The sequence below is a fragment of the Lactuca sativa genome, chromosome 5 (assembly GCF_002870075.4).
Source record: "Lactuca sativa cultivar Salinas chromosome 5, Lsat_Salinas_v11, whole genome shotgun sequence".
Classification (NCBI taxonomy): Eukaryota; Viridiplantae; Streptophyta; class Magnoliopsida; order Asterales; family Asteraceae; genus Lactuca; species Lactuca sativa.
In genome coordinates this window covers 129,226,594-129,244,044 of record NC_056627.2, presented here as the reverse complement: position 1 = coordinate 129,244,044, position 17,451 = coordinate 129,226,594, and the positions used below count along the sequence as shown (strand labels likewise).

At 28.1% G+C, this 17,451-nt stretch overlaps 2 protein-coding genes across 2 annotated transcripts; one reads left to right on the top strand and one right to left on the bottom strand.

Moving 5' to 3' along the window:
• Positions 1-10,436, top strand: LOC111907102 (putative receptor-like protein kinase At5g39000). Its single transcript, XM_052763990.1, has 3 exons — positions 1-693; positions 7,967-8,011; positions 10,080-10,436. Exons 1-3 carry the CDS (start codon positions 4-6, stop codon positions 10,350-10,352), a joined length of 1,008 nt encoding a protein of 335 aa, XP_052619950.1. The 5' UTR covers positions 1-3; the 3' UTR covers positions 10,353-10,436.
• A 4,593-nt stretch (positions 10,437-15,029) lies between these two features.
• LOC111907105 (inactive beta-amylase 9) lies at positions 15,030-17,078 on the bottom strand. Its single transcript, XM_023902896.3, has 3 exons — positions 16,790-17,078; positions 16,137-16,619; positions 15,030-16,030 (listed from the first exon to the last, which is right to left on the bottom strand). The coding sequence occupies exons 1-3, from the start codon at positions 17,009-17,011 to the stop codon at positions 15,161-15,163; spliced, it is 1,575 nt and encodes a 524-aa protein (XP_023758664.1). The 5' UTR covers positions 17,012-17,078; the 3' UTR covers positions 15,030-15,160.
• Between the last annotated feature and the right edge of the window lie 373 nt (positions 17,079-17,451).

Genomic DNA, 17,451 nt, shown 5'->3' with positions numbered 1-17,451 from the left:
GTCATGCTTTCTCTTCACAAGCATGAAAATATTATTTCTTTATTAGGGTTTTGTGACGAAAGTAACGAAAAGATCCTTGTTTATGAGTATGTATTTAGGAGAAGTCTTGACATCAATCTCAACAACAACGATCTTACTTGGATTAGACGACTAAAGATTTGTATTGGGGCAGCTCGTGGACTAGCATACCTCCATAATCCCGGTACGACCCAACAAAGAGTTTTACATCGTGATATTAAGAGTTCGAACATCCTCATAGATGAAAACTGGAATGCCAAAATTTCAGATTTAGGTCTGTCCAAATTTGGTCCTGCCAATCAGAAATATACATTTCTTGTCTCCAACACTGTTGGCACAATTGGGTATTGTGATCCTTTATATGCAGAAACAGGGTTATTAACAAAAGAGTCAGATGTTTATTCGTTCGGTGTGGTGTTGTTTGAAGTGCTATGTGGGAGGATGTGTATTAGCAATGAAAATGGTAATCTTCAATCTCTAACATCATTAGTGCGACGGTATTATGACGAAAACAAAATAAACGAAATTATATGTGATAAAATAAAGGAGGGAATAAATACTAAATCTTTGGAGGCATTTACCACGATAGCTTATAAATGTTTGAATAGAGAATTGGAAGAACGTCCGTTAATGACTGACATCGTGATGTTACTTGAAATTGCACTTCAATATCAAGTAAGTCGTTCTTTTTATTTTTCATTCATCTGATCTTTAATTACTTTAAATGTTTTTTTTTTCTTTTTTCATTTTAATGGGCTTCAAATAGAAATTAATTTTTATTTTTGTTAAATATGATAAAAATTAATTTCCAACTAATAATAACTTTAATTTTGAGAATTTTAAAATTAAAAGATAAGTTCATTAATGAAATTGATATTCATTTATTACTATATTTATTGCATTTATTATATTAAAATATTATGTACAATTTAATAAAATAGAAAAAAAAACTCATAAAATGACATGAAAAAAAATTAATTCAAAATAAGCAAAAAAAATAAGATTTGACAAATTAAATGAGAATGTTATAAATAACAAAAAAAAAACTTCATTTACTAGAGAGGATATATATATATATATATATATATATATATATATATATATATATATATATATATATATATATATATATTGTTAGAATTGTAGACGAACAGAACGTTCAACAAATTATTCGTAAACCATTTGCGTGGCAATTCATTTATGTTCATTTATTTATTAAATGAACGAACATGTAAAATGGTTTTGTTCATTCAAATACATTCGTTTGTTTCGTTTAGAGCCCTAGTGGTTTAAAAACGTCATAGATAGTCCCTGTGCTTTCAAGACTTTTGACGATTTGTCCTTATTGCTAACTCCGTTAAGTTTTGTCCGTTAACTGAGGGACATTTTCGTCATTTCACTCCCACAGGGACCATTTATGATGTTTTCTTGTATCTTTTTTATTAAAATAAATACAATTAAATATATAAAAGGTCTCTCTCTCTCTCTCTCTCTCTCAGAATGTGGAAACTGTAATGCCTTGAATCAACCATCGTAGCCTACATTTTGTGAGCGGATTCTTACACACCACCTCCAGTGAACACCATATCTATCACCCTGACAACCAGCTTCATACCCACTACCACCAGTGACCAATCTTACACATAAATCTCGAATCATGGTTTACTGTCTACATCTACAACACCAAATCTGACCCTGTACTGATATTGTAACATCAAATTCGAGATAAGAGGGAAGGATTGCGATCGATTGGAGAAGGAGGACCGAACCTTGTGTGATTCAGGAAATATAGAAATAGATGAGAGCTCGATCGATTTAGGAGAAAAGAGATTGAAGGGAGCTTTGATTTTTGCCGCCTCATCGATTAAGAACAAGTCGTAGAAAAGGGTTGCAATTTCTTCTTCTTGTCAGGACGCACATGAGACGCACGCATCTAAGAAGCATAATTGATTGTGATCTCCTTTACAGTGTGTCTTCTCCGGTGGCGGCAGAGGGTAAGTCTGAATCGGAACCTTAAATTTGAATAAAACTGAAAACGGGTGTCTTTGTGTGAATGAAGAGATGATAGAAGGGAAATAAAGTTTGATTTAGGTAAAGAGATGAAAAGGGATAGATCTTTCATGTTCTTTGTTGTTCTTGGTTTCATGTTCGTCTCTATTTCTTTATCTGGTCACGACGACACCAAGTGCAGATACACCTGTGTACAGTGTGTAATCGTTTAAGCATTTCCCGGTGTTTCCTCAAGTCTCCAACACAATCTATAATTGGGAACATGTGTAAATCAAAAATCAACACAAGAAAGAAAGGGAGAAAACAAAAATTGAGGGAATAAAGAATTAAAAAAATACAATTTGCTTGAGGTCAAAGGCTGTTCATCTGAGTTGATTCGAAAATATGTTGTAGGGAAGAGATAAAGTCTTTGTTTGGGGATTTGTGGTGGTTTCAGGTGGCGGTGGGTCTTCTTATTTGATGAACTCCGTCATTTCATTTAGATAGAAACGATCCGCCATTTTACGATGTTGTCTCTTATTGTTTGTTCTGGGGGGAGAGAGAGAGAGAGAGAGAGAGAGAGAGAGAGAGAGAGAGAGAGAGAGAGAGAGAGAGAGAGAGAGAGAGAGAGAGCTTTTATATATTTAATTATATTATTATTTTTTTTAAATATACGAGAAAAAATCATAAATGGTCCCTGTGGGAGTGAAATGACGAAAATGCCCTTCAGTTAACGGACAAAACTTAACGAAGTTAGCAATAAGGACCAATCGTCAAAAGTTTTGAAAGCACAGAAACCATCTATGACGTTTTTAAACCACAGGGACTGAACTTCAGATTTTAGGAAACCACATGGACATTTATGATGTTTTTTCTTGTTATAGCTAGTGTTATGTCCAAAAAGTAATAAACTATCTCAAACTTAAATCATTGTAAAATCCGCGGCTAAAGTATTGGACAATGCTGTTATCGAATTTGAATAAATGTTGATGATTTGGACAGAATAGAATACTATTTATTTTTATGATTTTGTTTTCTACAACAGCTATTGTTTAATACATCGTAATTTTCCATCCTATATAATTACTAAAATATAGTTTAATACGATTAAATTGAGCATTATTTGAAACAAAATATGATAATTTACTAATCATATTAGGTGTGAGTTTATTTTAAAAAAAACTAAATATAAAATTCTAAACATTTGAAAAGTATGAATTTATAATAAAAATGAGAAAATATTGAATTATAAAAAAATTAAAGTGTTTTTTTTTCTCTTTTAAATTTAAACAAATAATTTAGATAAATAAATAAAGAAAATTAATGAATCTCTAATTTGATAATTTTGAAATTAGAAGGAAAGTTTATTAATGAAATTGATATGCATTTATTATTGAATATAAATACTATCTATAATTTAATAAAATGAAAAAACAATAAAATGACACGTGAAATAAAAATTAATTTAAAATAACCACAAAATTACACGTGACAAAATAAATGAGAATGTGATATGTGACAAAAAGATCGTTATTTATTGGGGATGATGTTTTTAACCGGATAAAATAATAAAAATGTTTGCAAGAAACAAAGACACATATTTCCTACACGGAGATAAGCTGTATATATTTTAAAACAAAATAATTAAAAAATAAATTAAATTGCTTTCTATTTCATCTTCTTATTTGTTGAATGATTGCAGTGTACAACACTAATTCTTTTTTCTAATCTATCTTTTGATTTTGATTTGTAATGATCCTTCAATAATAAAATAAATAGGAACATTTAATAAGAGGACATTTAACCTCACAAAGGCAACATATATTTCCAATACATACATCATTTTTGAAATATGTCTTAGGTGTTTGTTTGTTTTTTGAAAAAAACATTTACATACCTTTTATTGTTGTGCGGCGTAGCACACGCGCAATACTTTTCATCTCGTATCTGTTTGTTTTTTAGAATTCTCCAGATTAAAAAAACATCTCTGACTGTTCTTCTTGGCGTAACACTTGGTTTGCCTCTTCCAACATTTTTTTTTCTTGCTAAAATATTGATTATATATTGCTGAAATCTTATTTTATATTTTTTTGTTTATTCTTGTTGATTTTTTTATATTGAATAATAATAATTTGTTGATGAAATATCATTATTTTATGCTAAAATATCTTTATTTTTTGTTAAAATATCATTATTTTTTTACTGTAATATCATAAATTCTTGCCGAAATGTCATACATTATTACATTTTTGGTATTAAAAAACTATTTCAGATTATAAAATCAATTTATTATTATTTTTTTTTAATATCTGCAGCAGCATACAGATGTTAAAAAACAAACACGCTTCTTATTACAGTCTGCAGCCGTTTGATCCACCTCTTCTACTGCAGAGGGTTGCAGAGGTAGTCTGCAGACTTTATGAGCTTTTGTTTTAAAAGAACAAACAACACCTTAAATAAGGACCAATAACTATTTCATTAAACTTTTCTTAACGACCATTTTGTTAATATTATCTTACATAGAGATTATTTCTCTGACTTTGTTAACTATGAACTTTTATTATTATTATTATTATTATTATTATTATTATTATTATTATTATTATGTTTATAATTTTTCTTACAAAGTGACCATTTTATTAATTTCTTCTAGTTCTTACTATTTCTATAATTTTGTCATAGATGGGGATTGTTTGTGTAGTTTTGTTATACATGACCTCTTTCAGTAAATAGCTCTCAAACATGGACCATTTTAATTATTTTGTATATTTATAAACTACATAACCAAAATACAATTCACTTGTTTTCTTAAAAAGATTGTAGCATAATTAGACCTTAAGGGAAATTAAAATGCAAGTTGTATCCGAGTTGAATAACGTGGTTATTAAATGTGTGCTTAATAATAATGTTGGTGATGGCATAGTGAAACTGAATGATCATTAGAAGGGTTTAATTGAGAGAATAAAATAGTGATTAAGAATGAATATATATATTTAATGGATTCTAGATATTAAAATTAAAATTAAGTAAACATTTAATGAAAGATGCGACAATGATGTGATGAGAATATTGAATACTTTCATAAAATTGTATGTATTGTAGATGATATAATAAAAAAAGTTACACAAAAGTTGTACTATAATTTAACCAATATCTCTAAAAAACATACAAATATTTAGTAACTTTGATGTAAAAAATTTAAATAGTTCTAAATGGAAAATCATAAGTTAACTTGTTTATAAACATAATTTCTAAGAACATATGTTACTTTATAGCAACCTTTATAAACCATGCGGTTTAAAAAAAAACTTGAATAATAATTAAATATGAAAGTTATAAATCTACCATACATCTAGCATTTAGGTAATATTTAATAAAAATAACCTAACTTATAAATTAATTTACTGTAATTTATCCATTTGTAAAAATTAAAAAGAGTTTAACATAATTTATAAAATAACTTATAAGTTAATTTAAGCTAGCTTCCTGATAAACTTATAGTTAATTTATAAGCTAATTTTTAAAACATGACTATAGTTTTACAACATGTTGAAATAAAGTCCCTATATATTGACCTCATAACCGATTTAGTCCTTACGTATTTTTTTTATTCAATTAAGTCCCAAATACCGATAATCGTATTCAATTTAACCCTTTGACCCGGTCAACAGGTCATCCAACTTTCAAAAATTACATTTTTGGCTCAGATTTCAAAATTTATTACAAATTTGGTCCAAAATTTACACTTTTGGCCCAGATTTTAATTTTTTTTTACAAATTTGGTCCAAAATTTACCCTTTTTGCCCAAATTTTAGAATTTTATTATGAATTCATCCTAACTTTAGTTTTTTTTACAACTTTTCTTCTCAAAAATTTGTTTCTAATATGTTTTTTCTTTATAAACTCATATTTATACAAAAAAAAAGATATTTTCACATAAAAATCTTATTTTTTCTACATAAAAACTTTTTTTAAAAGGTTTTTTGTATATAAAATATCTAGTTATAAAAATAGGTTTGGACTATTTGTGTGATATCTCTTAAAAAATCAATTAAGAAACTAAAAGTAACCCTAAATTATAAAAACGGGTTTGGATTATTTGTTCTTTAATCACATTTATATGAAAGTTTAAACTAGTTACATTATATATGAAAGTTTAAAATGTATATAATATAATAATATTATATTTTATTCGTAAGAATTTTTTAAAGAAAAAAGTTAAAATCATAACTTTGATATATTTTTTATAACTTTTTAATAAATATATTATCTAAATAAAACATATCCATTCATGGCACGTGTCCGATCTAGGTTTTGATTTTTTATTGCCTTTCAACCTTTTCTTATTTGGATTATTTATAATCTTGTATTTCCTTTATTATTTAATGAATGTTATATGAAATATCGGTTGCAATTTATTATCGATAAACATGTTTTTAGGGGAGTGAGAAATGACCAAAAATACAATAGCAACATAAATATATAAAATATTATAACTATCAAGAACACAATATAATACTTTAACTAAAGTTCTAAAGAATTTACACATGAGTTTGGTTAAAAAAAATTACTCAAAGACCTGAAAAATGCTTGAGTTGAGCTTCACAAGGAATTTTTTTAAACCAAACTCATGTGTAAATTCTCTAGAACTTTAGTTAAAGTATTCTATTGTGTTATTGATAGTTAAAATATTTTATATATTTATGTTGCTATTGTATTTTTGGTCATTTCTCACTCCCCTAAAAACATACTTATCGATAATAAATTGCAACCGATATTCCATATAACAGACATTAAAAAAGAAAGGAAATACAGGATTATAAATAATCCAAGTAAGAAGAGGTTGATTGGCAATAAAAAATCACAACCTAGATCGGACACGTGTCATGAATGGATATGTTTTATTTAGATAATATATTTATTAAAAAGTTATAAAAAAATATATCAAAGTTATGATTTTAACTTTTTTCCTAAAAAAATTCTTACGAATAAAATATAATATTATTATATTATATATATATATATATATATATATATATATATTAAACTTTAATATATAATGTAACTAGTTTAAACTTTCATATAAATGTGATTAAAGAACAAATAATCCAAACTTGTTTTTATAATTTAGGGTTACTTTTAATTTCTTAATTGATTTTTTAAGAGATATCACACAAATAATCCAAACTTATTTTTATAACTAGATATTTTATATACAAAAAACATTTTAAAAAAAGTTTTTATATAGAAAAAATAAGATTTTTATGTGAAAATATGTTTTTTCTTGTATAAATATGCGTTTATAAAGAAAAAACATATTAGAAACAATTTTGAGAAAAAAAGTTGTAAAAAAAACTAAAGTTAGGATGAATTCATAATAAAATTTTAAAATTTGGGCAAAAATGGTATATTTTGGACTAAATTTGTAAAAAAATTTAAATCTGGGCCAAAAATGTATGTAAATTTTGGACCAACTTTGTAATAAAATTTGAAATTTGGGCCAAAAATATAATTTTTGAAAGTTGAATGACCTGTTGACCGGGTCAAAGGGTTAAATTGAATACGATTACCGGTATTTGGAACTTAATTGAATAAAAAAAATATGTAAGGACTAAATCGATTATGAGGCCAATATGTAGGGACTTTATTGTAGTTTTCCCTACTGATAAACTTATAGTTAATTTATAAGCTAATTTTTAAAACATGACTATAGTTTTACAACATGTTGAAATAAACAATTATTTAGTTGAGAGCTTATAAGTGATAGTTTTAAATTGACGTACAAATATAATAGTGTAATTAATAGAACATAATATAATTTGGTATGAAACTATTATTAGAATTTTCTATATAAAATTTATAATTTCTAAATGATTTGGTAAAGTATACAAGATTGGTTTTCAATAGTGTTTGAAGATTTGAATCTCAATATCTGTTTTTTGTTAACATGTACAATTAGGAGGGTGGTGGTCCAAGCACAGATGTTGCATCATCACAGAAAAAGGTGTGTATATTCGATCATTCATGATCTTTGATCCAATCTACTCTAATAAATGAAGGTTTTTTTTGTCATTTGTTATACTCTTATTCAATTTGCCACATGTAATTTTATAGTAATTTTAAATTAATTTTTATTCTACTTGTCATTTTATGGTTTTTTTATTTTATTAAATGCCAAATATTATTTAATTTAATAATAAATGCATATCAATTTCATCAATGGACTTTCCTTTTAATTTCAAAATTACTAAATTAAAGTTTCATTAATTTTCTTTATTTATTTATTTAAATTATTTGTTTAAAAATAAAAGAGAAAAAAAACACTTTAATACACTAGTTACATAATACACTAGACAAATATTTTGAATTTTATATTATTTTTTTTAAATAAACCCATGTGATACATGGGTCTCACACCTAGTTACATAATACACTAGACAAATATTATACACTATGTAAAGTATAATTATATTTATATAAAATATAATTATAATTAAATAGTTATAATATATAGTGTTTAAAATAACTATTTTATTATCATTAATTATCAAATAATAATTTTATATTAAATTATATAAAATATAATAATTATTTTAAACTATATGATAATGTGTATAGTAGCATTAAACAAGATGCTAATATATATATATATATATATATATATATATATATATATATATATATATATATATATATATATATATATATATATATATATATATATATATATATATATATATATATATCATCCTTACTTACTCGTATAAACTGTCAAATGAATACAAACACTATTCTATTCACTTAGAGGTACACCAAACAATTTGGAAGGAAAAGAGAATCTATATAATTCCCCTAAAAATCATGTACCGTAAGATTGTAATATTCTATTGCTATTCTTTTTTAAGTATTAGTTCAGCCTTACTATTCATTTTTAAATATTAGTTCAGTAGATTAAAATATTTATGTGAGGAAACTAGAATTTTTTTTCAAATTACTATTCGTTTTTAAATATTAGTTCAGTAGATAAAAATATTTATGTGAGGAAACTAGAATTTTTTTTTTCAAAATGAATTTTAACGTCAAATGTTACATCTTCCTTAATAAATAAAGAAATTTCTGCCACATGTCCTATTCTTCTTCATTTTGACACATGATATTTTTTAGAATTTTAGAATTTTATATTTTCCACTTGTCATTTTATTATATTTTTCATTTTATTAAATTAAAATTGTACATTTAATATGTAAGGTATTTATTAGAAATGATTTATATATGTAATGTATTTAATACATTAAAGCATTATTAATTTTAATAATTCAAAAATTTTCTCATTTTTCTTAAAAATTCAAACTTTTCAAATTGTTAAAATTTCATATTTAATTTTTTTTAAATAAACCCATTTAATACATGAGTCTCCCACCTATATATATATATATATATATATATATATATATATATATACACACACACACACACACACTAGTTTATAACCCGTGAGAACCACGGTTATAAAATTAATTAAGCTTTCATATTAAAAAATCAAAATTCTTAATCAATTATTTTAAATAAATTATTACTTAAGAGATATTTTTTAGTTATATAAAATTGTAATAGTTGATTTACATAAATACATGAAGTTATATCACCTTATAATCTGTATTTATTTTATTTTATTTTTTAATCTACTGTTATTAATTTAATATAATTAGAACGAAAAAAATTTAAACTTTGAAATTTAAAATGAAAAGTCAATTATTAATTTAATGTAATTAGAGTGAAAATTTTAAAATTGATAATTAATTGATTGACAAGTAGCATGATAGGTGACATACAACATTAATGAGAATTTCTAATTGTATGACACTTGTCAATAGGTGAATATACCTATTCATTTTTTACAATAGGGATATATATATATATATATATATATATATATATATATATATATATATATATATATATATATATATATATATATATATATATATATATATATATATATATATATATATATATATATATTCCCACAACTCATGGCTTATTTATGCGTAAATTTACCTTGGTTAACTTAGACCCGCCACTCTCAATTCGATGCTATATTAGAAGAAAGGAAGAGGAGGAGAATTATTTCCAAACGTCTAACGGCACGCAGATTAAGGATGAGGAAACAAAAGAACCATGATGATATCATTGGCGTAGCTAACCAACTAAAGAACGAAAACACTAAGATCCTTACTATGAATAGTGTCACCACACAACGACTTGATCAAATTGAAGCAGAGAACCTTATTTTGAGGGCTCAATTGATCATTTATCACATGATTATTCAGTTACCACACAAATGACTTCTAGGGTCACGTATAATCACTCACATTTTTCGAGATCGTCTTCTTCATTCGAAAAGGACTATGGGATAAATTTATGGATTTTACAAGAAAATTGATTTTATCTCTGTTAAGGAATATTGTATAATGTATTTTTATGGAATTTCAATTTCTTACGTTGTTAAATTGATCATCTTTTTGAAGCTTATTATTGTCTAGTTCTCGAAATAGAAAATCAACTATCATTTACGGGATATCATCCATAGTTGTCTCAATTCACAAGATTTAGAAAACTTTGATTAAGTTTATAGAATTATTCTTATAAGAATTGGCATTTTTAATATATATATATATATATATATATATATATATATATATATATATATATATATATATATATATATATATATATATATATATATAGGGTTAGGTTATTTTGTTTTCACTATCTATTGTGTGCATGTATCATTGATTCTGGACCAATCATTTTAGTTATTTTAAGAAAGTAATTAATGCATATTACATGTTGAAGATATAATGGATATTAATTACATCTTCAGCATTTAATATGCATTAATTACTTTCTTAAAATAACTAAAATGATTGGTCCAGAATTAATCATACATGCACACAATAGATAGTGAAAACATTTGAACCTAAGTATATATATATATATATATATATATATATATATATATATATATATATATATATATATATATATAGGTTCAGGTTCATTTGAGACCATTCTAATTTTGTGAGACCGTGAGACCAAATCTAAAAATAATTTTAAAATGCAAAATAAATGGAAAAATCCAAAAATTCTTTTTTTAAATATTATTTTCGGAACTTGAATTAACTAAAAATAATAATAAAAAATAAAAAAAAAAATCCTGTTTTTTTTTTAAATACGTGAAATATTCTAATAGAATATTACAATGTACATATTCTAAAAAATAATTTTAAAATGCAAAATAAATAAAAAAAATCCAAAAATTCTTTTTTTTAAATATTATTTTCTGAACTTGAATTAACTAAAAAAAATTAAAAAAAAATGCGTCTCACGGTCTCACAAAATTAGGCCATCTCACATGAACCTAACTCTCTCTCTCTCTCTCTCTCTCTATATATATATATATATATATATATATATATATATATATATATATATATATATATATATATTACCTTATAAAGCATCTTTGGTCAAACACCGAATTTTAAGTCGTCCAAACCATAATGCAATATGTACAATCACTTTATGCATTAAAAAATACTGAATTTTATCCGGTCAATATTTATGAAAAAGTCATAAGATAATAAGATTTTGAATATGTCAAAGTTTGACCAAATATTCATCATATCCGATTGAATAAGTCAAATACCATGTACACGTTATAAAACATTTCCACTCTCTCTCATCCTCTCTCAACCATCCGTTTTCAAAAACCCTAAAATACGCTACCCAATACTTAGCCTCTGCTACCACCACTCACCGTCAATGTAATAGAATTCGGTAACCACCACCTTGATCTACATCCCACTAATCACTATGTCCACCACCATCACTACCCTGGAGTCGATGGTTCTAAAATCCATCACCTTCTTCACCATGATTGACCTTCATCCTCACTCTAATTACCCTAAATGTCACAGCCGCCACCGCCTCCGGCTCATATCTGTTGTTTTTTGTGAAATCATATGCATATCAAGGTAAGGTTTTCTTGATTTTTTTTATTTCGACTGTGAAGTTTAGGATTTTTACATGTACTAATTTTAGCGTCTTCGCATAGGCCTGCATTTTATGTTGATTACTCGCCGTTTTGCTTCTTTGCATCAATTCTTAGTCAGGAACAATGGTAACAGGCTTCTTTCCCATACTTTTCTATTTTTTTCTTGCGATTCCAGAGGATAAACTCCATTCTATAATCTGATGCATCTAAAAATTAATTTGCATAAGGTGCTTAATTGTCACTGTAATTGCTTTTTTTTTTTTTTTTTTTTTTTTTTTTTTTTCAGTCAGCTTAGCTCCGTATTACTATTATTGTGTTTCACTGTTATTGTGTTTCATGTGTAGTAATTTTCCATTCATTTAATTTATCCGACCATGTATTTTTAGTTACGTATTTGTTGATTTTGGATCTCATACATGTATACTCATGTTGGCTCCAGGTCAAGAATGAGTACAACTTGGATTTTTCTTTGATTATTGTTGAAGGATGACACTAATGATTAGGTTATGTTGTTTATTGTGTTGATCCAGAAATAGTAGACAATCCATGAGGCTTTTTTCAGTTTATGTGTTTTTAGCGGAAGATATAGTAAGGTTGGTTTGTCTATCTCTTCTCTTTATCTCCAAGTAAGAAAAACGATGTTTGGCTCAAATATCAATTTCTTTTGAATTCTTTCTCAATTTGATTGTATGGTCAATGGAACCTTGGGTTTACAGGTTTTTTCTCAGGTGGATACAATGTCAACAACATTCACCATTATCGTTTGAGAAGGTATGTTGGTTTGATATATCATCTTTATTGGTGGATTAGTAATGTCGAAGTTTTGTTCCTGTCATCATTTTATTGTAACTTGAAGTAATTCATATTCTTATTTATTATCTAATATCTTATTACCTCTGTAAAGAATAATTCTTTTATCTTTGAATGATGATTTTTTGATGATGTTTTTTAATTGTGAGTTAAATCAGTTTGAATAGTTATTGAGGTCTTAAAGCATAATTGTTATTTCTTTAGCAACAAATTCATACGATAATGCTTTGAATTGATCAGAGTAATGGATAAAAGCGGTGATTACTTTTGTCGTTAATGTTTTAAGTTGAATAATATGCTCATTATTCCTCATATTTCAAGACTCGATATGTGGGGCCTTGTGAATCGGATGATAACGAAAAACAAAGTTATGTCATTTGTTTAGTCTAATTATTTATAGTTCTTTTTTAATATAATATTTCTTCAATTAAACTCAATAATAAAATTTAACACTATGGTAGATGTGAGGATATTACAGTATAAGCTTATCTTGCTTTATCGTTGACAATTCTTATCTTTTTATTTCTTTTTTTGTTTTGCATATTTTTTTCAATAAAATTGTGAATATCTACATATATAATAAGCAGGTTCGTGTATCTATATGTGTATCTTTGAGATAATAACAAGCGAGAAAAGTGGTATCAGTCCTTCTCTAGGGTGTGTATATTTGTGACTAGGAATGGTATCTTGTACTTCTGATTCATGTTTAATAAGGTAAATCCAAGTGTGACTAGATTCACATTCGTCTATAAGGGAGGACGGAGTCGATGCTGGGTTCGTCGGCGGTATAGGGAGGTACGACCGGGTCATGGCCCCTTCAATGGCGGGTTCTAGCAGTTTAGGGAGGTGGTAGCTCTTGTGCAGGTTGGTGAACCTGCTTCAACCTTTACTCTCATGCATTGAGGACTTGGAAAGGAGATATGGCATCACAACCTTTACATCCGGATCTTCCCCATCGCGATTTCTCTATAGCTTCCAATTGAAAATAAAAATAGAAAAGGAGCATAGTATGTTTTTTCGGGGCCCAATTTTTATCAAATAGCATTTTGTAGAAAATACAAAAAAAAAAAAAAAATAGTGTGATTAGATTCACACAAGTGAATGTAATTTTGTATTTTTTTGCTATATATTTTTGTAACCATTTCATTTATTTTAAATGCATGATTCGTTGTTTTCTTAATCGCTTTAGAATTATTATTTGTTTTAAATTAGCAAAAGTTTTTTTATAGAAAAAATGTTATATTTTATTCAATTTTATAGTTTCTAATTTAATTAAATAAAAAATAGTGATATGGTAAGTGAGTTGAATGAGTTAGAAAAAATAAGGTTTCTATGTGTTGTGGGTCGAAAAAAATAGAAAAAAAATGAAATGTTGATGTGACAATGGGTTGAGTGGGTTGGGAAGTAGGGGGTAACAAAATATATGTGATCTTATACAAATCAATATCGTAAGGTCTCCGTGTGTCACAATAAATTAAATAATATGCTTTACTTGAAACATTGTTCAAAGACGTAAAAGCTAAACGCTTTTGCTTATATAGAGGGAAAACAGAACAAGTATGGCTTATCTAAATCCTTGGTAAAGGACATATATTCCACAGGTGATCAAAACATCTATTCCGCTGAATTGAAAGTGCATGAACACAAACATCATCAATAATGTTCTTCAAGTAAAGCTCTTCTTGCACTTTACCCTTTCCAATCATCCTCTTATCCTTGATCACATGTATAGAAGCATAATCATGATACAACTTAACCATAGCACTTTTCTCATTGATGATAGATGTGACAAAAATCAATTTCAATTCGAATCGTGGAACAAACACCATTTCTTTAAGGAACAAATGAGCATTGATCCTTATGTAGTCATGTTAACCATCAAATATTCAAATTGACTTGAAGAAGCATTTTATTTTGTAAACACACTCTTATGTCAGCAATGTTCTGAATGTTAATGAACATTTCTTGATAGAACAGAATTCTGCATCGAAGGTTGTTGATTAACAAAATGGAATCAGTACAAGTATCTTTGGATCCATCTGTAAACTTGAAAGAAGTATAATTTATCGACTGTTTGAAGAAAAGATAAAAGAATGAATCACTTGATACAGAAACGAACAGTATGAACAGAAGCAAAAAAAAAAAAAAAGAATAGTGAAGAAGATGAAGATTATGAAATGTTATGAACATTAGATCTAATATATACACATATATACCTAACTAAATCAACTAACTTAACTACCACCCAAATACTTAAGTACAACCCTAATACCCTAAGGTACAACTCTATGCAGCTTGCATCTTTCGGTTCTTACCAGGTACAGATACAACACTGTCTCTCCCATTTCCACCCAAATCATCGGAATCCAATTCCAATTCCTTAATTCTCCTAACAAATGCTGAAAACAAAGGAAAGTGTACAGGCGAAAAGAACTGAGCCCCCATTCTCTGATAAACAAACACCTCAATTCCATTCCCACCCACCAAATTCTTCCTAATCTGTTCAAAACTCTCACTGCTTCCTGCAATCTCCAAATTCTGACCACAAACCTCAACTCCATTCTTTCTGCAACCATCTCTTATCTCTTCAAGAAGCATCTCAGGACTCGAACACAACTCATTTGGCTCTTCTTCATCCAAAAGATCCATTCCAGGCAAGATCATTCTACACGAGTTTTTATGAAATACTTTTATAATTTCTTCATATCTGTTCACGGTGTTACAAAACCCTGCTGCCACCTCAGCTGGATGGGACCGGGTTCTGTACCATGAGTGGATAAGAGGAAGCTTTCCCGACAGTATGACTGGAGTGTCGCTAAAAGTGGAGGCAGCCATTGATAGGATCTTGTCAGCGTGAGATACAAGTTGGGTTGAATACCATGAAAGAAAGAAATCACCGTATGGAGTCTCCCATGATCCTTCTTCTTTAAAGAAGGTGTTGATAAGTGGGTGTTGGTTGTAATTTGGGGCGTCGTGTGGACCAGAAAGTCCCCAATTTGGGTTTCCATGATTTTCGGAATGTTTCTTGAGATTGTTCATCATGTTTTGATCGTAACATTGAAATTCCCCTGCTCCTAAACCAATTTTATTCTTGTTTTGATCTTGATGAGATGGGTATCGAAGCTCACCATCTGGGCCCATACCGATTGTTATACCCTGTAAATATTCATCAATCAGTAACAATGACATTGACAGAAAGGAGATACTCATTCATCAATCTTGATGTTGAGGTTAAGAAAAGGGAGCTTGTTTAACTACTTACTGTGATTGTGGAGCCCATGAATGAAGAGAAGGACGTCTTGAAGCTCTCCACGAATCCTTGATAGACATTCATGGCGGTTTTGCCATGAAAAACAGGAAGATCGTCAACACCAAAAGACAAACAGTCTTTATAGCGCTTCCCTGAGCGATCAGCAAAGAAAATATCCGGTTCAGATTCCCCAATTTCAGAAACCCATTTAGGGAGGTGGATGTTTTCTTGTTTGCAGCCATGGAAGCAAAGGGTAATGTGAAGCTTAAGACCTGCTTTTTGAATCATGTCTACAAGAGTAAGGTAGCCTGACCATTGGTATTTTCCAATTGCTTCTTTCTCTGCAACTCCCCACCAAATTGGGAGCTCTACACCTTCGACTCCTAATAACTTTAAAGCCCTAAGTCCTGCTGATATTGCTCTTGAATGGTTTATTGAGTGGCAATCGGAAACTGAATTCATCGGTAATCCAACATATAACTTCACGCTATCTTTCTGCTTATTTAACAAGTACCCATGGATCAAAAATGGCTCATAAAACAGAATTAAATCGCAATATTTTTTACTACAACGAAGTTTAATCATCTAATTCAAGTGAGCAAAGGGTATAACCAACAATCCGAATCTAGCAAAAATTTCTGAAAGAGTTAAGATTAAGAACTTACGGGATTGGAAACCATGGTGGAAGCAGCAGGTTGAGAATGAGAAAGAGATCGAGCAGCCACCTTGATATGAAGATTAGGGCATCTGATTATTTGACGAAAACCCATCTGCGACTTGGTGGCAAATGAAGAGATGAACATCAGACTAGTGTTGTTATAACTATTGCCCAATTGAGAAAAATCTCCTCCGGTGGCCGGAGAACTTGAAATCAACGACATCTCCATGCTGAGAAACGAAAGCAAAGTAGTAAAATGAAATTTTTGGATAAAACGGATAGAGCTGATTTGATTTTGGGGGAGAGAAAATGGATATATATTGGCCCCAAAGGAGACGGAGAAACGTCAGAATTCCACGTGTCATGTTCTTAGAGAAGCAAACCTTTGAGCCGCATACTCTTTTCACTTGCTAGTTGCTAATCATTTTATTTCATGGAATAAATTATTAAATTTTAAATAAAATGAATGAATAATCCGAGTCAGAAGATTGTGGACCAATAGAAATCAGGGAGTTTTATATGGTGGTTGCGAAGCTTGAATGACGTGGAAGCAAAGGTTGCTCAATTTAAGAACCATTGACCCCAGTCTTTGCGGAGCCAATATTGCTCAATTTAGAATAGAAGTTTTAACGAGTTTTTTCAATAATTTTTTTTAACCTAAAGAATTAC